The sequence below is a fragment of the Phocoena phocoena genome, chromosome 18 (assembly GCF_963924675.1).
Source record: "Phocoena phocoena chromosome 18, mPhoPho1.1, whole genome shotgun sequence".
NCBI classification, from domain to species: domain Eukaryota; kingdom Metazoa; phylum Chordata; class Mammalia; order Artiodactyla; family Phocoenidae; genus Phocoena; species Phocoena phocoena.
In genome coordinates this window covers 68,432,690-68,460,456 of record NC_089236.1, presented here as the reverse complement: position 1 = coordinate 68,460,456, position 27,767 = coordinate 68,432,690, and the positions used below count along the sequence as shown (strand labels likewise).

General features: G+C 45.0%; 1 protein-coding gene across 1 annotated transcript in view; it reads right to left on the bottom strand.

The window, feature by feature from the left end:
• FARP1 (FERM, ARH/RhoGEF and pleckstrin domain protein 1) overlaps positions 1 to 13,312 on the bottom strand; it is a 230,693-nt gene extending 217,381 nt beyond the window's left edge. Inside the window, exon 1 of the mRNA XM_065895894.1 lies at positions 13,142 to 13,312. Within this exon, the coding sequence (XP_065751966.1) occupies positions 13,142 to 13,312 (171 nt within the window). The remainder of the gene's footprint in view (positions 1 to 13,141) is intronic.
• Positions 13,313 to 27,767: the final 14,455 nt, after the last annotated feature.

Here is a 27,767-nt window from a genome sequence, read left to right as displayed (position 1 = left end):
GCATTGCTGAGTGATGGAGCAGCCTAGGAAAATGGACCACTAAAGCATCGCTTCAATGCCACTGCACGAAGTGTTGCCAGTAGGACTCTGAAACATCGCTGATCGGCTCCAGGGTTCACATGGGTACAGGGCACAGAGAAAAAGAGCTTACTTTCATCTAGTACTTTGTGTACCATGAAACAGTGGCCAAAAACAAAACCAACTCTCCAGGCCCCTTGGTCAAGCATTTTTGGAGCCAAACGGAGGGCAAAAATAAGTTTGGAAGCTAAGCGTTGCGACTTGTACCCACATAAATCTCTCTCTAAACAGCCCCGGGTTGGCAGGGTGCCTATGGGCTGCTGAAAATGGCTTGGGTTCTGCTGAACCAGTTTTCTAGAGAAAATTAAAACTTTATTTACTAAGGCTGCCATGTACCTTTCAGGAGCTTCAAAAGAGAAGGCAGCCGTGGGCACTAAAAGAGGAAGCCCACTGGGGCTTCCCTGGCGGCGCAGTGGTCGAGAGTCCGCCTGCCGATGCAGGGGACACGGGTTCGTGCCCCGGTCCGGGAAGATCCCACATGCCGCAGAGCGGCTGGGCCCGTGAGCCATGGCCGCTGAGCCTGCGCGTCCGGAGCCTGTGCTCCGCAGCGGGAGAGGCCGCAACAGTGAGAGGCCCGCGTACCGCCAAAAAAAAAAAAAAAAAAAAAAAAAAGAGGAAGCCCATCTTAGAGAAACTGCCCTTGGAAAGGAAAGGAAGGGGCGGGGAAAGACAGGTTAACTTTGTCATTAGGGATTCGGAAAGTTCACAGGTAGCCAACACCAAGAGTTTGCTTGGAATGAAGGTTTTCCTCTGTGCTGTGAATAATGGGTGAGAGCTTAAACCAGGAGAGCCCTGAGCAGGGCGAGTCCAGGCACCTCATCACATGGTCAGCAAACAGGACCTCTGATCACCCCAATGAAACCTACCTGGATGGGTGAGCTGTTCAACACACCTGAAACCCAGTTAATAAAGGGAAGGAGCACTCCTTGGTGCTTATTATGAAACTAGACATTCCATTTAACAGCTCTAATAAAATATGTCACCGTGGTACTTACAAAAATATCTAAATCGGGCAAAGGCATGATAGATGGCTGACAGCAGTATCTAAGTTTTGTTTCCACTCACAGATTCAGTATATGCTATAACTACTGCACCACCCTGTCCTTTTTTTAAAAATCTATTGGATTCTAGTATTAAATTGTCTATAAATTAAATAAAAGCATGCCCATGAATGACAGAACTTACATGTGAATAGAAGGCATTTTTGTTGGCGCCTGCCATGGGAAGCAGTGTCCTGCGTGAGACGGAATGAAGGTTGGAGGGTCAGAGGAGAGGCTGCAAGGATGGAAACAAAGGCAGGGGAAGAGAGACGAGCCTAAGTTTTAGGAGACAGGAACTTGGGAGCCCATGCCTGGTGGCCTCGACTTCCTCTGTGAGGTGTAAGTCCTGGGCATCTCCCAAGAGATGGGGTGCCCTGGCCCTTGTCTCACGGCCCCACCCGCCGGCCTCTACAGACCACTCACCTTAGACTCTTCATTTGCGGGCCTCCGGTTCAAGGGCAGGCGACGCCGACAGGGTACGGGTGGTCCACCCACCCCTCCTCGGGTTCCCTCCTGGCCCTACTCTGGCCCTGGCAACGGCCATCGCTGCCGCTGCCGCTGGCCGGGCCCTCCTGCGTGGCCACAGCATGACCCGCTTGAGGCCCACTCCCTCTTCTTGTCCCTTTAGACTAAGCTTGTGTAGCCGCAGGAATGTGAGAGCTGACTGGAAGGGACTGGGAAGGTCTGTAACAGCCACCGTGGGAGCCAGGAAAGCAGTGGGGCACTCTGGCACAGTCACCGGGATGCTCCAAGGACCAGGGAAGATCTGAGTTTGTAAATTTACAGGGGCAACAACCTCTGTTGTGATACATTTTTTCCAACCACTCTTAACTGCCCTGGGTAGCAGCAGAGGAGAAAGGAACGGCAGCCGCCCCAGAATCACAGCAAAGCAAGGGAGAATCTTGGGAGAAGAGGGTCGAGGGAGGGGAGGGTTCTGCGAAGTTGAAGGGCAGATGTGATGGGAGGGGACAAGATGGAGAGGCAGCTCAGCTAGGATTCGGAAAACCAACTCAATGCCAACACTGAAAAAACAGCACCAACACAGGGGCATGGACCTCCATAAAAATGTTACCAGATATTTATTACTGGACATCTATCCCATTCAAGTGTCCCCCGGAACCTAGGAAGATCAGTCATGCATGCCTTTTATTTCCCGTTTCTGCTGTTCCTCATTCAGGGATACATACTTGGAATCAGGAACTGAGGAATGCTTCGGGTTATACATCAGACAGCCTTACATACAATGAGCTTTAACTGTGTTTTTAAAAAATATACCAAGAAGGAAATCTTCCTACAAAATGTTCAGGGAGAACAAAGACTGCAGTGTTTTATTTTTAAAAGGCGTGTGTTAAGCGAAAGCCGTCTCGAGGCTCAGGGTAATACCGACGTTCTTTCCCCTTCGTTTCCCCACTGTTTAAATATGCTTTTGCTATGAGCTGGATTGGGGCCCCCTCCAACTCACAGGCTGCAGTGCTAAACCCCTGTACTTCAGAACGTGACCTTATTTGGAAATAGGATCTTTACAGAGGTCATCAAGTTTAAATGAGGTCAGTAGGGTGGGCCCTAATCCTGTATGGCCGCTCTCTTTACATTGGGCTGGCCAAAGATTTCGTTCAGGTTCTTCCGTAACATCTCAGGAAAAACCCGAACGAACGTTTTGGCCAACCCAATAAAAAGGGTATATTTGGAGACAGACACCCAGATAGGGAAAAGGCCACGTAAAGATGGATGCAGAGAGGCAAGGCACCCCAGAGACTGCCAGCAAATCCCCAGAAGCTAGGAGAGCACCACGGAACAGATTCTCCCTGAGAAGGATCCAATCCTGCCAACACCTTGGTCTTGGACTTCGGGCCTTCAGAACTCAGAGAGAATGGATTTCTGTCGTTGAACCTGCCCAGTTTGTGGTACCGCGTCGCGGCGGCCCTAAGAAACCAACACAGATTGTAACCGTGAAAAAGGCACTGTCTTGACACCCTAATAACTCCACAAGGGCTCTTGGGTCTCGCTTTTCAATGCTTTAGACACTCAGCCTTATATCTAGACCGAAGGTAATGTGAGCATTTGAGTTCTCTTTGCGGAAACACCTTCTGACAAATGACCATGGAAGATGACGTGACAGCCAAACGCACTTGATTAGTTCGCCTCATCCGTAAATGGCATCAGAATTAAAGGACAGGTAACACCCCCATTCCTAAGGATTTTGAACGTCGTCTGAAAGCACTGGGTGTCAATGCTTTCCCAGTCTGGCCCTCACTTACTTGCGGCAAGTTGCAGAGTTGCTTCTGGATGACAAGGAAATTGAAATGCAGAGTAAATATAATTTTCCTAATATAAGTGGAAAGCAAGCAATCAACCACCATTTGATACTTCCAGTTTGTACAATCTACGTAATCACTGTGAATCTCAGAGGTTCATTTATAGAATCACAGATTCTTCTTTGTGATTATAAACGAGGCAGTGCCTTTCACCAGCAAATTAGCAACGCGCCTTTCACGGCAACTAAAGGAAGGCATCATTTCCGGTACAACAGTTGTCATAGAAAGGCCAGTCGATGTCCCAGTCCTCCGTGGCAGCACGGAGCCACCCAGGTGTAAACGTAAGTACTGTATGTGCTCCCCACTCTTTGGATGCTGCCCTCCCACACGCTGCGAGTCCTCTCAATTCTACCTCCTTCACTTCTCCCGCGTCTGTCACCTCCCCAGCATTCCATCTGGGGCCCTTATCAGTCACCACCGTGTGTCACTGCGCTTTCCTCCTGCAGGCTCAGCCCTCTTAACCCATCCTACCCACTAAAGAGTATCTATCACTGGCACCTGTCTCACGGACCAGCACGACTGATGTGGTAGGTTGCTGGACTCTCTGTGGGCTTCCTAAGGCCCTGAAGCCCATCTAATGGCATGGGGAGAGCGGGGCTTAAGTATAGAGAGGGGCTGGGCCAGGACCCTGGCTCTACGACCTAGATCAAGCCCTTTCTGCCCTCTATGCCTCACTGGGGTCATTCATGCCTACCTCATAGATTCACTGATCAGCCATAAGTGAAAGAACGTTAAGTACAGATGTAGCACAAAGTCTGGCACACAGCAAGGGTTTTTTTAAAGGGTAGCCATTATTTTTGTTCATTTTCTTATCAGCAACACCTTGCCGTGCGTGTCCATAAATATTCGTGGGACTCAGATCGTGTTTCCAAGATCACATTCCATAAAATAATACCAGCGCTCTGGAATTCTATTGTGGGTATCAAGTCTAGCTTCCTGTTGATATAAATGAGGAAGGAGAAACCTATAAGGCTCCTGGCTCACAGTCATCAAGTATGACTTTTGGAATTGCTTTCACACGATCATTTTCTCTACAGATCCCAAACTGATTAAATCATTCCAATATATTTCTTAGGAGTTAAAGCTATGATTTCCAACTCCAATGTTCGAATTGATGAAAGACAGCAAATAAGCGAATCATAAAAAATAAAATAGCAGATCATTTAAACATCAGTCTGATTTGTATGTTAATATGTTTCACATTCACATTCACACACAGGGGTATCTAGCCAGCTAAATGCTTCCTTCAAAGGAGCCAGCAGAGAAGACCTATCCTAGAGGGTCCCGAAACCCTCCGTCCACCACCTTGAAATCCTACAGCCCACCTGTGCCAGAGGGATGAGAGGTTCTCCTAGGAAGGAAAACTGAGAGGCTTTGGACTAAGTAAATGAAGGAGACCAAGAATTCAGCAAAGCTGACATGCACATAAAATGTTTAAGCTACACAAACGCCCCCTCGATGTTAAAGCTAAGGGAACGGAAGCTCCGAGGAGCTACAGACACGTCGGAAAAAGGGAGTAACTGTGCTTGTGAGAAGCTGAGACTTCATCACACCTGTCCAGGTGGCACTTCCTTCTTACAGACCTTCGAAAGCCACCTGGGCTCCTCATCTCTATTTCAGGAAAGACTCACGCGAGACTATATAGAAAGCTGGGGGGGGGGGGGGCGTAAAAAAAAGAGAATTAGTCCACTTGACAAGTATGCTAGTTTTAAAGTTTAAAGTGTTTTCATAGGCTTCTTTTCCATTTCACCTGCCCAAGAGCTCTACAATGCAAGCACAGTCTCAATTCTGCTAATGAACAAGCAGGAGAGTAAAGCTTAGTGTGAAAGGAAGAAAAAAAGACTAGCTTTTAAGGAGAAACTAATCTGCATCCAGGACTCTGCAAGGTGTTTTCTCAGAAGGTATTTCACGTGAGCTTCACCTCAGCCCCGTGAAGTACGTGTTCAATGGATTCGGAGACGAGGACGTGGGTTGAGAGTGGTCATCTTCTCACCCAGAGCCACCCAGCTAGTAAGCCTTGAAGCCTGGATGCGCGGCCCTGGACTTTCCCCTTTAACCACTCTGTTTTTATAATTCAGACAATTTATTATCTCCACTTAAAAGAGGGGGAGGGGGTTTCCCTGGTGGCGCAGTGGTTGAGAGCCCGCCTGCCGATGCGGGGGACACGGGTTCGTGCCCCGGTCCAGGAGGATCCCACATGCTGCGGAGCGGCTGGGCCCGTGAGCCATGGCCACTGAGCCTGCGCGTCCGGAGCCTGTGCTCCGCAACAGGAGAGGCCACAACAGTGAGAGGCCCGCGTACCGCAAATAAATAAATAAATAAAAGAGGGGAGGAAAAAAGCAGCTTCTCAAACTCGCTACGTTTCCCCAGAATACTGGCCCACTTTAATGTCTGATACAGACATTCTCAATTACAGTTTATTCCTTTTATTTATTAGTTTCTACTGAGAGACTTTTCAGGGAGAAAATAGCAAACAGCTGTTCCAGAATTCCTGCCATCACGTCAGAGCCTCAGAAATGACTTTGATCAAGGGTCTACAGTGGAGTTGAAAGGGGCACACAAACATTTCGGGCCAACATTTACGTTCTACTCTCTGCTTCTAAGGAACTAGAAAGGAAGGCTAACAGTATTCCACTGAAATGAATTATGAAAAAAAAATTTTTTATCTATTAAAATAGCCCTTAAATTTAACATCATGAGACCAGACCCAGACGGACCATTTATCATTCAAGTTAAATAAAACACAGAAAGGACCATGCATAGCGGAGTGGACATGAATACTCTTTCAGAAACTCTGCTAATAATAGGAGCCAAAAGCAACACTGATAAGGGGAAAGAAATATGGACTCATTTTTAAAAAGCTGAGTGAACTTGTGAAATTCCTTCCCCTCATTCTGGTTCAAACTGCAGCTACTTAAGGGGCAGTTAATGGAGCTCTGGGCACACACATCTCCCTTCTGGTTTAAATAGTCAATTAAATTTTATTTAGGTCTCGGTATCACCACCATCACCTCTTAGTGCATTTTACGCCAAAGAAAAAAAAAATAAAAGGACCCCTGAACGCACACCTGCCTTCTAAGATCATATAATCCAATCAACTGCAAGGAATAACCCCACTGTCGGGGACTTGCGATTCCAGGGGAATTGAGAAGCAGAGCACATATTAAAAAGGAAGATATATTTCCCCCCAAGATCTTGGTTAAATGTACATTCCACCTCTTTGGGGGAGAAAAAAAAAAAACCAAGACATTTAGTGGCTTATCCAAAAAGGCATCGTCTCTAAGATGGCTGAAATAGAAATTAAAAAGGGAAACAAAATCATTCAAAATAAGACAAAGACAGAAAAGGACCACGCTTTTCTGTAGACACAGTGGCTGTGAGTGACACAAGGCCAGCTCCAAGCCATCGGCCTCAGCTTTTCCCGATGTAAACTGGGGGGGTCCCCAAAAGGACACGCAGAGCTTTTTAAAAAGACAAACTTCTGCTACGTCCTTTTTTCTGAGCGCAAGCCTATGAAGACAGTTTTCAAATTCTCTAACCATTTACGACCTTTTGCAGAACCACAAAGCACTTGGAGGAACAAGCCTTCGACTGACGTCAAGCCCAGGCTTCAGTGAAAATTAAAGAAATTAAACGACTGCTTCATTTCAAAATGTAAGAAAGTGAAATAAATGTTTCATCATTTATGGGCTGACCGTGTGAGACTCCAAATTAGGTCTGAGATAACACAGGCAATTTTTGCCCTTCTTAAATACAAAAACCCTTTGCAGTCTTTTATTATGACGTGCAACCTCATCATTTTTCTTAGATGTTTTAGATGTTTTCAACAAACTTGTTTGCTTCCTGCTAATAATGTGTTGTCCAGAAAATATCTGATTTCTTTCCATCTTCTACCTACAACTTTCAAGTGGCGTAAAGTTTGGCCCAATTTAGTTTAGCGAGATGTATGTAAGTTTCCCCACCTCCCACCAACACACACACACAAAATCCTAACGTTGCCTGATGCTCCATAAGCAACATATTGTATACCATCCGCTTATTCACCCTGACCACATTGGTTTGAGCACTTACTAGTTACACAGTAACTACTATCTCTGAGGAGGTTTTTAGAATTTTGTGGGTTTTTTTAAGATTAAAAATCCCTTTTCTGAAAGAGTTTACCATCTGCCTGGGGGATTAACAAATACAGTCGTGAAAAGGTAATTCATCAACAAAGATGTCAACACAAGGTGCTGACTTCCAAAAAAAGGGAGAAAAAAAAGCCTGTAGTATCATCTGGACCAAACACCTCATTTTGCAAATAAGGAAACCAAGTCACAGCAGGGTTTATAAGGGAACTAATTAGGGAGAGAAGCAAGATTAAAGCCTGTGACTCGAAGTCTAATTAGAGGTACACATAACAAATACTGTAAGAAGAGAGAGATGGTCCCCAGCAAGAGCTATGGGGGGGGCTTGGACGGTTGAGGTGATCTTGATAAATTTGTTAGTGGATGCTGGCCGGTGTTTAGAAATGGAAAAAGAACCAGAGCAGCCCCAAGATGAGGCTGTGGTGCCTCCTGTCTGGGAGGCTTGGAGGCAAGTTTGAAAAGATCCAATAGGGCAAGACAGTGGAAGCCCACAGATCTTATAAGAAGCGGCAGCTCGGGGTCGGGGAAGGCGGACAATGTCGGGGTCATGAGGACTGGGTTCCAATCCCAGTCCTATCCCAACACTGTGCAAATGTGATGAAGTGACTCGAAGCACTCCCCAAGTGTTCCCTCATCTTACAGAGATGACGGCACCAGCCACCCTTCATCACTTGCGAGAGGCAAATGATTGCACAGAGGTGTGGGCAGTCGGCCACAGGTTATGGCATCGGCTGGGTCCAGGCACTGCTGAGGTATAGAATCTGATGATAAACAAGAATAAAAGAGGCCGTGCCTCCACAGAGGTCCCACTCTACCTGCGGGAGGCCAAAAATAAGCATGTAAACAGGTAAGAGAATTTTCTGGCTTGAGATGCTAACGCACAGGATGAACCAACTGAGGACAGCAGTGGGGAATAACAACGAATAACAGCTCAGCCATCTGCAGCGGGCCCTCCAGGAAGGCCCGAGCTCTCTCCCAGCCTCCCCAGACGAAGAAATCCATACTTTATCCTCAGGCAGCTGGGAGCTGTAAAGGCTTCTGAGTAAAGCAACCGACAAGACACAAACACAGGGCGCGATGATTATTACTCCCCGGGATGGCTGTGGCTGACACGGAGCGCTCCGCACATGCACCAGGCCACGCCCGCTCACTACGCAACAAAGGCCAGGCGTCTTTGCATCACCTGTGAGCATCTCTCCCAAGCGTTTTCACCAGGGCTGCTCAAAAGCAGCAGAACGTGGCTCCGTTTGATTTCCTCTGCTCTTCTCCATTCTTGCTAGAGTGGCCTTGCTAATGAAAACACACAAACTGAATAAACACTTGGGGAAGGCGCCATCTGTTCACCCTACAAACGTCAGTAGAACAGCATTTGTTTACCAGCGGGGTCGTGAGTGAGGACAGGACACATCAAACCTTCTCAGGAACCTTCAAGGGGGATGGTCCTGGCAGGGGTGGGAGTGGAGGGAGTCATTTAACCCTTTCAGACCCACACAAGTCACCTCGATTTATAATCTCTGGTTGGAAGGGAAGGCTGCATATATCACAAACCACAGGTTGGGGCTTATCCGCACAGCCTTTTCCACATAAAGATGATAAAACGCCCCGTAAGAATTTACTATAAATATTACTTTTGAACTTTCAACTCTGTAGAGGAAATACCTAAAAAGACCGTCCAAGTTCAAGAGCAAAGGTGGCGGTAGAACTAGCCATGGCGTAGGAAAGTCTGATGCTCACTGCTCACGCTTTTCAAAGGATTCAACTCTTTAATAAGACTTCATTCAGGGCTGTAAGAAATGATGAAGACTGGTGTGGTTATCTGTGCCAGGAAGTGTTTAGGGAACATGCATTTTTAAATGATGACTTGGCCTTCGTCCATCCTCTAAAACAAAAGTCTTAGGAAAGGCCCAGGAAACTCAATCCCCCAAGGAAAGCTGTGGTTCACGGAAGAATGTCCCCCAAGGGAAACTGTAACGACTTCTGGCCAAGTGCCTGCTCATGTGTGTGATGAATGTGAATTATCAAGGAGGACCCATCCTTGTGGGGTGCCCAACCTGAGGAGGGAGCACGTGTGGGCTAAGGGGACACTTCCAGGCTCAGACACTTGGCCTTGATGAATCCCCAGCAGAAAGTTCTGGAGCAAGGTTTAAAGCACTTATGGGGAGCTGGGTCTCTTGTGATCCTATGTCCCTCCGCTCCAATCCCAAGCACAGCGGCTGAGTCACCACAGCCAGCCTGATGCTTCCCAGCTGTGCAGAGACCTGGCTGATTCTGTTCTTAAAGACCACAAGGTAGCAATTTAGAATCAGCTTAGTCAATAAAAATGCTGATTGCTGCCTTTCTACAGGCAGTTATGGAAAACATCTGTTGCCCATGGGTTGAGAAGGAACATTCTGACTCAACGCCAAAAATAAAAATTAAACATGAATGGATGAGGCATGTGAAAAAACTAACAATAGCATTAATTCTACTTGTAAGATTCAGTCTACTCCTAATATTGGGTCAGCAAACACTCAATGAGCACCTACTACATGCCAGGCGCTGTGCAAGGTGCTGGGGATGAGACAATAAGGTAAGGTCCCAGCCCCGAGAAGCCAACAGTGAAGCGGCAAATGCCCACTGGTACCACTAATCATATTATGGCCCAAGCTCTTAGTATGTGCCAAGAGTTGTTCCTTTATTTGTATCAACTCTTTTCTTCTCATAAAATGAGGTAGGGTTTTTGATTAGCCTCATTTTACAGAGGAGAAAACTGAGATACAGAGAGATTAAGTACCTTGCCCAAGGTGATTAATGTGTCAGTAGATGAAGCTGGGATTTGAATCTCAGGGGTCCAGCTCCACCCTGACAGATGTATGAGCAAAGAAGTCTGAAATGGGGGAAGAAAACACCCCCAGCCACTGCCTCAAGAAGTTGGCATCTGGGTAAAACAGACAGGACCTCTAAGGATGCATAGGAGTTTATGTGGGAAAGGAGTGGTATGAGAAACCTTCCAGGCAGAGGAGTTACAAATGCAAAGCACAGACAACAGAAATTATCAAGTAAAATCATTTTTTTTTTTTTGTAAAATCATTTTTAAAAGACGCAAACACACTTCTATTCCTATTTCTTAGGCAGGGAGTTCCTATATAGTTCCTAGCTAAGTAGTAGCTAGGACCAGAGTTTTGACATCCTTTGGTTCAGGGAAACAAGAACTGCAAGTGAATACAGTACAATGCTTCCTGTAGCTCATGCACACAACAGCAGCATTTGCTGGCCCTCGGTCCAAACCACATACGGGAACACCAATGTAAACTGATACAGCCACTATGGAGAACAGTATGGAGGTTCCTTAAAAAACTACAAATAGAAATACCATATGACCCAGCAATCCCACTACTGGGCATATACCCTGAGAAAACCATAATTCAAAGAGTCATGTACCAAAATGTTCATTGCAGCTCTATTTACAATAGCCAGGACATGGAAGCAACCTAAGTGTCCATCATCGGATGAATGCATCAAGAAGATGTGGCACATATATACAATGGAATATTACTCAGCCATAAAAAGAAATGAAATTGAGTTATTTGTAGTGAGGTGGACGGACCTAAAGTCTCATACAGAGTGAAGTAAGTCAGAAAGAGAAAAACAAATACTGTATGCTAACACATGTATATGGAATCTAAGAAAAAAAGGTCATGAAATACCTAGGGGTAAGATGGGAATAAAGACACAGACCTACTAGAGAATGGACTTGAGGACATGGGGAGGGGGAAGGGTAAGCTGGGACGAAGTGAGAGAGTGGCATAGACATATATACACTACCAAACGTAAAATAAGATAGCTAGTGGGAAGCAGCCACGTAGCACAGGGAGATCAGCTCCGTGCTTTGTGACCACCTAGAAGGGTGAGATAGGGAGGGTGGGAGGGAGACGCAAGAGGGAGGAGATGTGGGGATGTATGTATACGTATAGCTGATTCACTTTGTTATAAAGCAGAAACTAACACACCATTGTAAAGCAATTATACTCCAATAAAGATGATAAAAAAAGAAAAAGAAAAAAGAACGCGTTGCTAGAGACTTGGGCTCAGAAGTCCTTAGCAGTACCAAAGAGGAAACACTGAAATGAAATACCTCACCAAACCAGTCTGGCAATGAAGAGAAAGGAGGCAGGGTGCGGGAGGGATGTGGGGTGCGGCGCGGGGAGGAGAGGAGGCTGGGACATGCTGCAGAAGGCCTGACTACCAGGCTGGCAGGTGTGCCCCTCAATCTATTTTCACAATTTCAGCAGATTAGCAACGGCTTTGTGCCTCAGAATATGAAGAAGTTCAAGTCCTTGAAGAGACAGGAATTCCACAACAAGTAAGTTAGACAGATACAAAGGCTGTCTGCAATGTGCAATGAACTGGCAGGTTTAAACATAGCTTTTCTGAGGTTTATCTTCCCTGAGACACTTAACAGTAATTCACACCCTCTGAACAACAGTCTTTGAAATGAATATGACTTAGTGAATCATATTACATAAACCATTAAATGACGAGATGCAGACATGAATGCCAACTGTTAAGTTTTAGTTGCTCTAGCCATCGGGAATAATTGATGGATCCTCTCCACTTTAAAAACAGGTTATGTTCCCAAAGTTCGCTTACAGTTTGGCTGTTTGGAATTCAAGAGTTACTTCCTTCCTCCCCCCACACACAAGCCGTGTGAGATGTGGGTGTGGTACCCAAGGGAGAACACAGAAGACAGGCAGAGGGTGCTGGGAGTTCTCTGGAGGCTAATGCATTCTTGAGGAGACTGCAGTCAGAGCTCTACAGAGGTGGACACACACGTCTGCACTCTCCCTGCCACGGGAACAAATCCTGCATCTGCACAGAACTGGTGGTGGTTCCCGAACCGCTAGCAGCGGTCGGATTTCAGGAGGAGGCTGGAGAGAAGGATGAGGGAGGGCAAGGGGCCGTGAGGCAGGGGCTCTGAGGAAGACACCAGAACCACGGGGGCATGCAGCTCTAGCTGATGGACAAGGCCAAGGCTGCCGGCTCCTGGACACCCCACTCTGGTCCGCCCCTGCGATGGGGCCTCTTCCCTTCTAGGGCTGCCACACTGGGGGCTGGGATCAGGGTTCTTCTGCACCCCGACTCCCCACCCACAAACATGCACGGCAACTTCTCTGATGTCGGAATACCCATTCAGGTCTTTGATGGTTTTCTCGGAACTTTCCTGCCAGTAACCTAGGGAAACGGGGTGCTCACACACGTGCATCGACGTTGAGAGGAACTGCTTGTAACGAGCAAATTAAACTGAGACGCAGACCACAGTTCCCTCCGATTCAAATATATAAGTAATACATACGTAGGCATGTACACACAGATATCTACTTGAATATGGAAAATCAGAGTAAAATTCAAACGACACACCCACTGATACCACAGGGCGCGGTCCACGCATAAATCCAACAACTGACAGCTCGGAACCAGACGTTCCAGAGGAGGACGGCGAGGGTGGGCAGGGAGCCGCTGAACACACAGACCTGCCACCTCGCGTCACCGAAACGCAGGAATGACACGAGCCTCCCCGTGCCGAAGGCTGCCCCCGACTTACCGGAACTTCAAAGGCCTCCTGGGTGTCATCCAGCATCTGGATTCTGACGGACATGAGTTTTCCTGAAGGCGTCGGGGGAGGCTTCTGTCCATGTTCCAAGGTACTGATCCCCGAATTCTCCGCTGTCCCCAGTCTCGATCCTGGAGTTGGCCTCTGCTCTATTTCTCCCATGATGAGAGCAGATTATATGATGCCTGCAGGAAGCAGAGAGAAGAAAAATACATCAGGAGACTCGCTGAGACCACCTTAGTAACACTGCTCGCCTTCTGCCCGTCACCGCGGCCACGTCCCCGAAGCACAAGATGGCCAGTTCCCACCCCCGTGCAGGAATCACACGAGCTGATAAGCGTTCGGCTCATTCACACACAGCGCCACCTTTAGCCACTCAAGGCATGCAAATATTTGTGCATATTTTATCCTTCTGCATACTTTTTTTGCGGTACGTGGGCCTCTCACTGTCGCGGCTCCTCCCGCTGCGGAGCACAGGCTCCTGACGCACAGGCTCAGCGGCCACGGCTCACGGGCCCAGCCGCTCCGCGGCATGTGGGATCTTCCCGGACCGGGGCACGAACCCGTGTCCCCTGCATTGTCAGGCAGACTCTCAACCACTGCGCCACCAGGGAAGCCCCATCCTTCTGCATACTTTTACATAGTTTATCCTTTTCTAATTTTACAGTCAGCTCTTAATACGATAGATTCAGTTGTGTTCTACGTATTATTAGTTAGGGTCTACCATGAGCTAGGCACCACTTTTCACACACTTGCGGTCTGCTGGGAAGATAATGAGCAGTGCCTAACCCATATCATTAGCATCCATTAGTTTACCTTTTATGGATCATGGAACATACCAAGCAATGTGGGCGTTATCAAGATAAATCGATAAAACGTATCTTGTAGCTCCCGAGTTTATAATCTGATTGAGGAAACGAAACACACACTCACACAAACCCAGGTGATGTCAGGTAGGGTCTTTTCTCTCGACTTCTTCTTTTCGTCCTAATTAATTTTTTTCCTGCCACCCTCCCGTAGTTGTTCCCCCTCTCCCAGGAAACCATTCTAGATATTACAGTATTGACAAAGTTATCTTCTCCATCATGCAGAAGGTAGGAACTGAACTCCACTGAGTCTCAAACGTTGGGTAATGCTTGGAAGGAGACAGGAACACACAAGGAGAAGGAATTCCAGGGAAGTAGAAGAGCATCAAGAAAGCTATGTGACAGAAATCAGGTGGCATTTAGGAAGACAAGTGAGAATCAATGCTGCAGAGTTAAAGATGCATTTGGAAACTAGGTTGGAATCAGACCACAAAGGACATCAAAGGCCTAGCTGAGAGATATGGTCTTCACCCTGTAGGGAGTCACTGAGTAAGAATGATGACACAACGCAAGTAGAACTTGAGAGAAATGAATGTGAAGATGATCTCTACTAATGCGCTGGAAAAAGAGACAGGCTGGCAGGGGTTGGGGGAGTCCAGTTACAAAGCTAAGGCAACAATTTGAGCTCGAGGGGATCAGCTTGAACGGTGGCGACGGAAATAAAAAGATGATGCTATGAAACCCAGTTTTATGGAAAAATTAACCCGGTGTTGTAAATGGTTAGCTACTGAGAAGGAGATTAAAGTATAACAGTGACCAGAAAGGTTTAAATCAGGGCAGAAGTGAAGAAGTGGGAGGGGAAGGTGTATGTGTGACTGGGGACACACTGAAGGCTTTAAAAGGATATCCAGCAGGCTGTGGTGGAGGTGGAGCTGGATTGGGGCTTTCGGTTCAGAGTCCATCTCGCTGTAGAAGTGAAAGCCAGGGTGAGAGTGAATGTGAAAGGGGTGCGGGGGAGACATGGCAATGAAAAAGCAAAAAGAACAAACATGCCCAGCCATGGGGGTTGCTATGGACTGAACTGTGTCCCCCCAAATTCTTACCTTGGAGCACTAACCCCATGTAACTCAGAATGTTACAGCATTTGGAGACAGGGTCTTAAAAGAGGTGACCAATTTAAAACAGTGATTAAGATGGGCCCTAATCCAATCTGACTGGTGTCCTTATAAGAGGAGCAAATTTGTACACACACAGAGACACCAGGCATGCACAGAGGAAAAGCCATGTGAGGACACAGGGAGAAGGTGGCCGTCTGCAAGCCGAGGAGAGACGCCTCAGGAGAAACCAACCCTGCCAACACCTTGATCTAAACTTCCGACCTCCAGAACTGTGAGAAAATAAATCTGTTAAGACACCCAGCCTGTGGGACTTTGTTATGGCAGTAAATTCACACAAGGGCCGATGGAGAAGAGGCAGAGAAAGAATGACCCTTTGTCTCAGTGACAAAGAAAGTCACAGAAGGGGCACTCAAGGGTCACCTGTGGTGTGAGGTATAGACCTTAGGGCTGCATCTTACGAGTCACCCTTCAGCACTTTTCTTCAGGAAAAAACACCCAGTTTGTGAGCCTCATTTTGTAGGTTCTTCTTGACTAAGGCTCTTCCTTCTCCTGAAGGGTCAGTCAGGTTCCTTCCCAGAAGTTTCCCACCAAATTCCATATGGGAACCTCCCCTTCCTCTCAGTGAAACCTCGAACATTCTCCCTGTGACACAGAGGGCTGGCCCTGAGGTCAGCAGAGTAGAAACTATGGAGTCACCTCAATAAGATGGGTCATTGGATCAAACCACCCTGGCCTAAAAAGACACACCCTTTGACTGAAAAGGGAGAGGGCCTGACCACCACCCAGGAAACACCATTTACCACTTATTTCTCCCACACTCATTTTCCCCACCAACTTTCCACCAAAGCCTGTAAGAGATTACTATTCGTCCCTATGCAATCCTTTGAGATTGGACTTCTGTGTCACCATGCTAGTTAAGGACCAGCCTTTTGAGAACTACTACTCCTTTCTTGAATGTCCATCTATGATTTCACAGGTCTGCTATACAAGTAAGTACCTTTCTGATTTCTCCCCCAAATAAGTTTTTTTTTTAAGAACCTAATTCCAATCTGTTTGATTATGTGATTATCTTTTGCTTAATCGTCTCTTGGTCTTAAGACACAACTAGACTTTGCTCATCTACAATGCTTTACACCGAAGTGAAAAACAGATCACCTACATTTGTTCAATGAATCAAATGTGGCTGGTACAGATCTAATTAACTATGGCATCATTGTGTTTAAAATAATCTTCACAAACCAGGCAGAATTATTCCCCTATATGTTTTCTATTCATGGTCTCATGGTTAAAAATAAACACAAGCGCTAAAGAAAGCTTTGACATCAGTCCAGTTTGCCTTCCCCATTGCCAGTCTCCTCTTTGCACTCATTCCTACTTTGGTGTTGATCCCTTCCTGCCTCTGTAAACATCCTCCACTGCTCGCCTCCAACCCCACCTTCTGTTCCCCACACTCCACCAGCATGGACAGGCCCTGTCCTCAATCACTGATGCTGGCTGGGCCTGACCACTTGGCCTCTTCTCGCTCTGAGTTGAGAGGGGTAGGTCCGGGCTGTGGCTCTGATGCCCATCCAGGGAGCCGACGGCAGGGAGGTCAGGGTTTATTCTCTCACGTCACCCCACCTTAAAGGTGCTCTGAACTCATTTTCGCTTTGTCCTACCTAAGCAAAGAGCAAGGCTCTCATCCTCGAAATGGAACCCTTTCTCTCCACGCTGGCCCAAGATCCCCAGAACATTGTGATTTTTAACAGCTGGGCACTTAAAAATTAAATTGAGCCAGTGATTAATAGACATTTGGTACCTTAACTTCCTTTATCTCTTTTTAGTCTTCAAATGATCTCATGCCTATATTTGTTCTACTTCTGGATATTAACTTTTCAACAAAGCATGTCACACTTTTTGTTTTTATACCTGAAGGCAGATTGTTACTGTTCATGGAAAGTGCTGTTTAACTCAAACATAAATCCAGCCAAGAGTTTTGAGCGGAGCAGCCTAAGAATGTCAAGGGAATATCTGAGGAACGCTGTCAAGTCATGAATGGGTAACCGTAACCGATGCTGGATAGCAAAATTGGTGAATCCAGTAATAAAACACAGCCTTCTACATCACATACCTAACAAACCTAAAAGCCTCCTGTTTATAAAGCAATCCATGCTCTATTCCAACTTTACCTCCATAACTTCCTCCAACTTCTGAATTCCTTAAGAAACAGTCGAGGTAAAAAAGATTAATATTTCTTTCCTTGTACCATGTTATTACTAACATGATCATTCCAGACCTAAAAGTAAAGAGCTGTTTGTGAAACTACCTTCTTCTTTAGATCTGTGTGAAAAGTTAGTTAAAAAGGAAATAATGATTACAACAAAAAAGCAGTAAAAACTTTAACTGGCAAAGAAAAGATAAAAAACTAGAATTGTCTTGTTATAGTCTCTTGGCTTAAAGACTTCCTCTTGGAATTCACCCAAAAGCAATAAGGAAAACACACACAAAAATGCTAACTCCATTCCAGAGGAACCTGGAAGACATCTGTAGCTTTGAACCATGTAACATGAGAAAGAGTTGCCAAACTGCAGTGAAGGTCAGACAGAGAAGGAAAATTCTTGGAGAGCCCATGCCTGCCAGAGCCATGCTCCCCAAATAAGTAGGATATCCAGCAATAACTTTCTGAAAAGAAGGGCAACAGACACGCAGGTAGCACTAACAGCTTCCCTGGATGCAGTGTGGTGGGAGAAATCAGCAAGCAGGAAAGGCCGAATTGAATGAGAAACCACACAGGTAAGACATATTAGCAGGAAGCAGTCTGTTGCCGAGGCAAAGTGAAAATGAGAGACCCCACTAGGAACACAACCAGTCTCAGCAAGCTAGAGAAAAATAAGGGTTGAAAGGATTACACACACACACACACACGCAACCTCAGGTCACAAGAATCCCCACTGGCATGGGACATGGCCCTGTCTCCTGCTCACGTGAAGCTCCTGTAAATAGCTAGTTCATAAAGAATTCATCTAATAACAAAAAAGGACCTTTACAAAGATGCTGCAAAAAGAGGAAAATGAAAATGAATGACAGATGAAAAACACCCACCAAAGCAATGTTATATGCAACAGATGAAAATTTTGCCCAAACACACTGTCATAAATTAACAAAACAAAGAAATAACTGATTCTATCTACAAAAGCAGAAGAGGATTTACAAGAGTTCAGGGAAGCATGAGAAGGAAATAAAGCATGAGGGCAGACCTCAGGGTGAAAAAAAAAGAATGAATAAAAACATCACTACTGGGACTTCCCTGGAGGTCCAGTGGTTAAGACTCCACACTTCCACTGCAGGGGGCATGGGTTCAATCTCTGGTTGTGGAACTAAGATCCCACATGCCATGTGGCACAGCCGAAAACAAAGTCACTACTATAGAATGAATGTGTCACCCCCAAATTCATACACTGAAACTTAATCCCCAATGTGATGGTATTTGGAGGCAGGGCCTTCAGAAGGTGACTGGATGGTGAGGGTGGAGCCCTCCTGAATGGGATTAGTGTCCTTATGAAAAGCATCCAGATAACTCTCTTGTCCCTTCCACCATGTGAGGAAAAGTAATACCACAAGACTGCCATCTATGAACCAGGAAGTGGGTCTAGACACCAAATCCACTGGCCCTTGATCTTGGATTCTCCAGCCTCCAGGACTGTAAGAAATAAATTTGTTGTTTTCCTGTTTATGGTACTTTGTCTTAGTCTGTCTGGGCTGCTTTAACAATCATCAAATAGAAGCAGCTAAAAGGAAATACACACTGGTGAAAATATGAGAGTCTGGAGGGGAAAGATGGAGAAAAGCAAGCAAAAGATTTAGAACAGAAAAATGATAAATATGGAAAACAAGGAAAAGAAATCCAACACACCCATAATAGGCGTCCCTAAACAAACAAAAAAAAAACCTCAATGGAACAAGAAAAACATTTTAAGGTATAATTCAGGAAGACATTTCAGAAATAAAAGATTCTCCATAATAAATGAACATATCATATCCCAGAAATAACTAAAATGATGAACACCTGGAAGTTTCCTGTGTCATCACTCATCTTCAAAAAATTAAGAAGGAATTATTTGGGCATCTACGCAAACAGTTCAAAAAAAACAAAGGAGGGGATAAAAGTTCAGACTCCACAGCAACATTTGTAACCGAGCAGGACCCTATGGGGCCTGCCTGGGACAGACTACTCCCCCATATCCTCTGCTGTAGCTCTTCTGTGAAGTACCCAGATAATAGTATCTCAGGCATCTTTGCTGAGTTTTTCAGTTGCTAAAAACCACCAACAAATGGAAGGAATTAACTACTTGGTGAGTGGCCCCCAGACCTAGTGGTGCCTAAGGAGTGACAAGGTTAACCACCCTGTTACCCCACCATCAACCAATCAGAGAACCGTGCACGAGATGATCACGTACCCTGCTACCCCCCTCCCTCATCTGGCCTTTAAAAATGCTTTGCTGAAACCCTTTGGGAAGTTTGGGGGTTTGGGGGCATGAGCCACCCATTCCCCTTTGCTCGGCCCTGCAATAAACCTTTCTCTGCTACAAACTCTGACGTTTCAGTTTATTTGGCCTTACTGTGTGTTGGGCACACAAACTTGCATTCGATAACACACGTTCAATGTTTAACTGACCAAACTATCTTCCAAGAAATAAAAGATGAATCAGAACATGGAATCTAGCTGAATTTTCATTGAAACATTTAAAAAAGTCAAGAACTCAAGCCCTTCTGGGAGAAGCTACTAAAGGATAAACAGCAAAACTAGAGGCTAAGTGGTGAAACAAGGAAAAACAATTATTGGTAAACTTTAAATCCATTTATACTGTAAGAGGAAGGCTAAAATCACTGTAATAGCCGCAGAATATTATAATTCCTGACAACGTAGAAATAATTAAAAAATTGGCAGGGGAAGGAGTTGAGATGGTGAGAGGCCTTAAGTTAACTGTTACCATATGTTTTAAAACTGATAATAAAAAGAGAATTTAAATCTCCAGAGATATACAAGTGGTTAATAAGCACATGAAAATATGTTCACCACTGTCCCTCACTAGGAAATGCAAATTACATCCACAATGAGATAATATTCCACACCCACTATAATGGACAGTAACAAGTGTTACCGAGAATGGGGAAAAAATGGAATTTCTCATACATTGCTGATGGCTGGTGGGAATACAAAAAGGTGCAGACTTTGGATAATATTGGGGAAGTTTCTTAAAATTTAATCATAAATTCAGCATACAACCCAGCAACTGGGTTCCCCTGGTGACTGAGCTATTACACTCCTAGGTATCTCCCCAAGACAGAGGAGAATGTATGTCTTCACAAAGACTGTGTGTATGGAGATGTTTAGAGCTAAAAATAGTCAACAAGTGGAAATAATCCGAATGTTCATCACCCAGTGAATGGATAAACAAAATGTGGTATATCCATACAAGGGACTATTATTAGTCACCATTAAAAGGAAATGAAATGCAGATACACCGTACAACGTGGATGAGCCCCCAAAACATTTTGCTAAATGAAAGATGCAAAGGACTCCATGGCATATGATCCTACTTATATGAAAATATCCAGACAAAGCAAATCTAGAGAGACAGAAAGTTGCTGCTTTGGGTCAGGGTAGCAGCTGTGACTGACGGCAAAGGGCCTGAGGGATAGAGATCTTTTGGGAGGTGACAGAAACGTTCCAAAACTAGATTGTGGTGACGGTCACACAAGTCTGTAAATTTACCAAAATCCTTTGAACTGAAAACAGGCCAAAGGTATGATATGTAAATTATATATTAAATATAGGATATGTAAGTGGACACACACATGAATATTCTTGGAAGGGCAGAGGGAGGAGAGCTGGCTCCAGAGACATGGTTGCAGACAGCAATGAGGAGGCTCTGAGAGGTGCTTTCCACTGCACACTTTTGGGGACCTTTAATAGTTTGTACCATTCAGACAAAAATTAAGACAATTAAAAATTTTTCATTTTTCTAAAAGGACAGATGCCTGCTGTCCACCCCGTCCCCTTTAAAGCATGAAATCAACTAAGATGAAATCACAGTAAACAAGGGTGACAATTATCATTCAAAACAGGCTGAGGAGCAGAAGGTTGGCAAGAGGTCTTCCTTCCAGTTTTAAATGCAAGCCACTGAAAAATTCCAAGTTAAGAAAAATTCATAGGAAGTGAATAATTTACAGAAGCAGCAGCCCAGCAACCCCGTAGGAAGCTACGGGGCTGGGTCCTAGAGCCGCCGGAGCGCCCAGGGCCACTCGCTGACGGTGGAGGGGCTGGCGTTTGCCAGTTTGGCGGCGGGGGGGGGGGGGGGGGCGGGGACAATGATTGACCACGTGAGACTCCCAGGAGGGCAAAGGGCAAAGCATGTGTAACCTCCGCCAGTGCCTGTTCACTCCAGCTTAGGTGCCAGGTGACAAAGCCACCTTGTGTTCCTGTCCCCGGGGAGCCACAGGCCAGGGAGGGGGAGACGCCCCAGAAAGGCGCGCGGCCCAGCAGCTGCTCCAGGACACAGGCGGCCACGGCTGGCCTTTCACAGGACTTAGATAAGGGGTTTTGAGAAAGTTCAAAAACAGCTATCCGGGCGGATAGATTTACTTCTTTCAAAAAAGTCTGTGAGCAGAAGTAGCGACTGCAGATTACCTGTTTTACATCAACCAGACACTTCAAACAGGCGAGGGATTGTCAGGCCCGCTGGATCATTTGGGAGAAGGGGGACCAGGATATCAACTCTTGGGAAGTTGGGTGCCCCGTTTCACCCACCACGGAAAAGAGAACTGAACTGTGGAAACCTGATAAAGAATATTTCTTGGGGCTTCCCTGGTGGCGCAGTGGTTGAGAGTCCGCCTGCCGATGCAGGGGACGCGGGTTCGTGCCCCGGTCCGGGAGGATCCCACATGCCGCGGAGCGGCTGGGCCCGTGAGCCATGGCCGCTGAGCCTGCGCGTCCGGAGCCTGTGCTCCGCAACGGGAGAGGCCACGACAGTGAGAGGCCCGCGTACCGCAAAAAAAAAAAAAAAAAAAAAAAAAAAAAAAAGAATATTTCTTCACTGTCTTTCCGCTCCAACCCTAGTGGGAAAAAAATTCACTAGGCTATCTTAAATCCCCCTAACAAATCTCTGCGAAGTACTTCAAGGACAACTCAGAGCAGAAGAGCCAGTCTCTCACGTCGCAGAGGTTATTTCCAAAGTCTAGTTTTAACCACACCTTCTACTCAAAAACCTGAGTCTAATCATTAACAACATAAACGTGAAAATTCCCAGCCCGGCATTTCAATGAGCTGCCCCGTTTTCTCTCCCTGTAAACAAACTGTTCAGCGTGGCTGCATTTTCCTATGTTGTGGCGGCTGCTGTTGCTTCTTCCTCCTAAAATATTCCTCTTTAGCGGCTCTAATGTCATCGACTCTAGAAAGCCTTCCCTGATCTACTCTTCGGGGGTGGGGGAGGGAAGGCTTACTTTCTTCTCCCTGGCATTTTGCTCGTATTGGGCTTATATTCCACTTGCTTTCCAGGTCTTTCTCCTCTTTTCCTGCACTGCGAGCTCAATTCCAAGCCCAGAGGGGCAGTGAGGGGGCCTGGCTGCATTACCTGGGAGCATGACATGTTCCTCCCGTCATAGTGCGAGGGCCCGCCCGACTCGGGGGCTATGAGAACTTCAGGCAGTCACGTCTCCACTACAGAGTCATCCTCCTAGAAGACGCAGAGAAAACTGACCACCGCCTGCAGGGCTTCTTAAACTGTGGCTGCAAACCAGCCGCATCAGTACCACCTGAGAGCTCATTAGAAATGCAAATTCTCCGCCCCCGCGCAGGCCGGCTGAATCAGGGAGGGTGGGCCCGCATCTGGGTTTTAACAAGCCTCCCAGCAGCTCCTAGCTCTAGCTCAAGCTCCAGCCCGAGACCGCTGCCACTTATGGCCAAGGGTCCCCATGAGGATCAGCTGAGGTAAGTAAATCCACCTGACACAAATCAAGCACTTACTCGACACCTTCACCGAGAAAAAAACCACATTTCAGACACGCACCAGACTGATACTTTCAACAGCTCTTGGCAAGAAAAAGTGGCATTCCTTTTCCCAGGACGTTTTCATTTGTCTTCCAACCTTGTTCTAAAAACGACTTAAGACAACGCTTTTGTCTGCCTTTTCGCTGATTTGGTAGAACCTACTTCCTCCATGAAATAGACAGGCAAGGACAAAAACATGCAGGATGGAGTCAGGAGTAAAAGGTATTGGGAAGAGAAGGTGCTTTTACTCCAATAGAAATAAAAAAACAGGAAACCAGAAAAAAAAAATCTCCAATGATTCACATTTTCATCATGTCCATTTCTCCCTGATTCTGAGAGTACAAAATTAAATTTTAACTCCCCCTCCATCCTCTCCTCTAATTAAAAGGCCTGGGTAAATAAAATGGAAGGAGAAAGGTGGTCTTCTGGAAGATAAGAAACCAGCTGGCGGGGTCTCTCGGTTCCCACATAACAACAGCGCTGCAGTGGAACCAGAGGCTGCATTTCTTAGGCTGTGGTCAAGCTCGCTCTACTTGACACACGGCAGCACTCTCATCCACTCACGACGGAAAGTCCTCTCTCTCTGTCACCAACTGACACTGGTCAGCCTTTCCAAATACCTGTGGAAAGCACCTAACCCCTGTCTGACCCATAAGGAGGGTGCAATCTATTACTGGATCTGCTTACTCAACATCCTTGAAAATAACAGACTGTTTAAAGTATACTGTCATTGAAATGTCACAGTAATTGGGAGCATCGCCATTCACAAGCATTTTTAAGGACTTGTAATAATTCAGCGACTACACTTAGCACTACACGGCACACAAAGCAGGAACGTGACACCATACGGTTCGTCTTTTTGGGACCTATCATCTCTCCAGCAGTAGAAAGCACGTACTCAGTGATAACTGTTGAAGGCAACGTGTTTACTTCTGACAATAGGTAGTATGTGAATTTTAAAAGCTACAGAGAATGCCGAGGAAGTCGCCCGGTCCTTGGGACAAGGCTAACAGTTTTAAGTAGCCCTGAGGGCAGATGGAAACGAAATGTATGGAGAATATACACATGCTTGCTGGAGTTCCCTTCTGCATTCAGTAAGGAAGTGTCCACGCAGTGCCAGGAGCTGTGCACATGGTGGATACAGACCAACAGAGGTGAGAAAATAGTGAAAAGGAGAAAGGTGGGTGAGATGCAGGTTTCAGTCGGCCTAAAAAAACAGGGCCAAAAAGCCATAAGAGGTGCATCTGATGGACCAGGGTGAGGCACTGTGGTTTTTAAGCCGAGGTGAAACTATGCAGTTGTAAGAAAAAATCTGGCAGGGAATTCCCTGGCGGTCCAGTGGTTAGGACTCGGCGCTGTCACTGCCAAGGTCCTGGGTTCAATCCCTGGTCCGGGAACGAAGATCCCACGTGCCGTGGGGCAACTAAGCCCTGCGCTCTAGAGCCCAAGCGCCGCAACTGAGACCCAACGTGGCCAAATAAATGAATATTTTTTTTTAATAAATGGTAACATTGAAATGTGTCCTACATCCTGTGTAACATTCTACTGAAATCTATTCTGGAGTGAGTAACGATAGCATTTCATACAACATTTAGGGAAAAAAAAAAAAAAAAAGCATTTCCTAAAGCTTCCCAAAACCAATGAATCATAAATGACAGGGCTTCCCTTCAGGGTGGGAAAAGGAAAGCAATTTCTATTAAACCATTAAAGAATAGACTGTGAAATTCTCTCACCATTTGAATATTATTCGAGAAATACACTAGGCAATATTATTACAGGCCAAAGGATACAATAAAATACAACAGAGGTATAAAGGGTATCGCCTTCTGGAACACTTCCCCTAGAATTAATTATTAATTAAAATAATGAAATGTCAAGAAAAAAAAGAACATAATAAAAGAGTGAAACCCCTTGTGAAAAAAGAAGAATTTAAATGTCAGCCTGGTTAAAAAATAAGGTATTTAATTAAACAATGTTGTCCATTAATAAAATGAATGATGATGAATAGCACATTTTGCCATGGGTTGCTGGAAGGGAAAAGATTTAGATACCATCCATCAGATTGTCCATCAGGTTCTAATCCTAATTTTTGAAGTGTTTGAGTATACAGTAAAATTAACTTTCCTGGATTTTAAGCTTCTCATTCACAGAATATGGAAAAGTATATGTTATTATTTTAATTTAACCAACACTTAATGTAGCCCTTTCTAGAGGAGAGTGGGCACTGTTCTATGAGCTGTGCAAATACTAATTTATTTAATCCTCACAACCACCATTAGGTGGATACTATTACTGACCCCTTTTACAGATGAGGAAACTAAGGCAAAGAGATTAAGTCAATTTTCCCATGGTCACCCAGCTAGTAAAGTGGCAGACATGGGACCAGACTGCAGACAGGCTGGTCTTCACCGCTCACCATGGGCCCTCCTGGACAAGATAATCTCTAAATTGTCACCCTCTCCAATATTCAGTGTCCTTACACCTTAGTCATTTTAGATGCAATCACAGTCTCCCCCAAGCTTCTCACCTTTTCCAGCACGGAGGTGCCAGTCAAGCTACTAGGCTAATCACCCATGTAAGCTGCTAAGGACACCAAAGGAGAAAATCCATCAAATAATCAAAATGCTTACTACTAATGCTTACTGAATTACTACTAGACCTATAAAGAGTGTAGTGTACTTTTTTCTTTTTTTAAATTGAAGTATAATTCATTTATAATATTATATTAGTTTCAGGTATACAGCATAGTGATTCAGTATTTATATAGATTATACTCCCTTCAAAGTTATTACAAAATAATGCCAATAATTCCCTGTGCTGTACAATATATCCTTGTACCTTATTTTATACATAGTAGTTTGTACCTCATTATCCCATACCCCTTTTTCCCCACCCCTCTTCCCTCTCCCCACTGGTAACCACTAGTTTGTCCTCTGTATCAGTGAGTCTTTTTCTGTTTTGTTATATTCAGCAGTTTGTTGTATATTTTAGATTCCACATATAAGGGATAACATACAGTATTTGTCTTTCTCTGTCTGACTTATTTCACTAAGCATCATATCCCTCCAGGACCATCCATGTTGTTTCAAATGGCAAATTTTCATTCTTTTTTTTGGCTGAGTAGTATGCCATTGTGTGTGTGTGTGTGTGTGTGTGCATATATATATATATATATATATATATATATATATATATATATATATATATATATCTTCTTTATCCATTCATCTGTTGATGGGCACTTAGGTTGCTTCCATATCTTGGTTATTATAAATAATGCTGCTATGAGCATTGGAGTGCATGTATCTTTCTCAATTAGTGTTCTCATTTTCTTTGAATATGTACTCAGGAGCGGAATTGCCGGGTCTTATGGTAGTTCCATTTTTAGTTTTTTGAGGAACTTCCATACTATTTTCCACAGTGGCTGCACCAATTTACATTCCCACCAACAGTGTATGAGGATTCCATTTTAGCCACAGCCTCATCAACATTTGTTATTTGTGGTCTTCTTAATGACAGCCATTCTGACAGGTGTGGGATGATATCTTATCATGGTTTTGATTTGCATTTCTCTAATGATTAATGATATATGAGCATCTTATCATGTGCTCGTTGGTCATCCATATGTCTTCCTTAGAAAAATTTCTATTCAGGTCTTCTGCCCATTTTTTAACAGGGTAGTTTGGGTTTTTTGATATTAAATTGTATAAGCTGTTTGTATGTTTGGAATATTAACCCCTTATCAGTCATATCATTTGCAAATATTTTCTCCCATTTAGTAGGTTGTCTTTTCATTTTGTCAATGGTTTTCTTTGCTACGCAAAAGCTTTTAAGTTAATTAGGTCCTATTTGTTTTTGCTTTTGTTTCTTTTGGCTTAGAGACAGATCCAAAACATATTGTCATGATTTGTGTCAAAAAGTGCTCTGCCTATGTTCTCTTCTAGGAGTTTTATGGTTTCCAGTCTTACATTTAGGTCCTTAATCCATTGAGTCTACTTTTGTATACAGTGTGAGAAAATGTTCTAATTTCATTCTTTTACATGTAGCTGCCCAGTTTTCCCATGGTGTGCTCTCTTTTTATGGTTCTAAATTATGCATTTTTTAACTGTCTTAAATAATTTCTCACTTCTATGAGCAAGGATTTTTCCAAGCATCTATTCATGCAATGGATTAGAGCACTTATGGAACACCCGTGAATTAATTAAGTTCTCAGGACTAAAGAAACTTGGAAAGGGCAGGCAAAGGCACCACCCTTAAAAGTGAAAACTGCCGAACATCAAGGGAAACCGAGATCCACACAGCAGACGCTCCTGGGCCAAGTCAAAGAAAGCCCAAAGGGAAATTAAGATTACGCTTCCTCTCCCAAGGCAAACCCTCCGTTCCCATGGAACACACTGCTTAACAGAAACAGATACAAAACCAGACTGGATCCACGTGCCACGAAAGGGACACAATGACAGGGAAGTGGGGCTGAGAAACGAGCTCCAGATCACTCTCCGGCTCAAAGGACAAGTCGCTTTGTGAAATGAGACATTAAAGCACGGCACTTCTACTATTTCTGTTAACTGCTGAGAAACATAAGTTTTCACTCAAATTGCTTCGTCTTCTCACAAAGCACTTTCACCTGATAACACGTGCCATTCATTAAGTACTTATTTGCATTA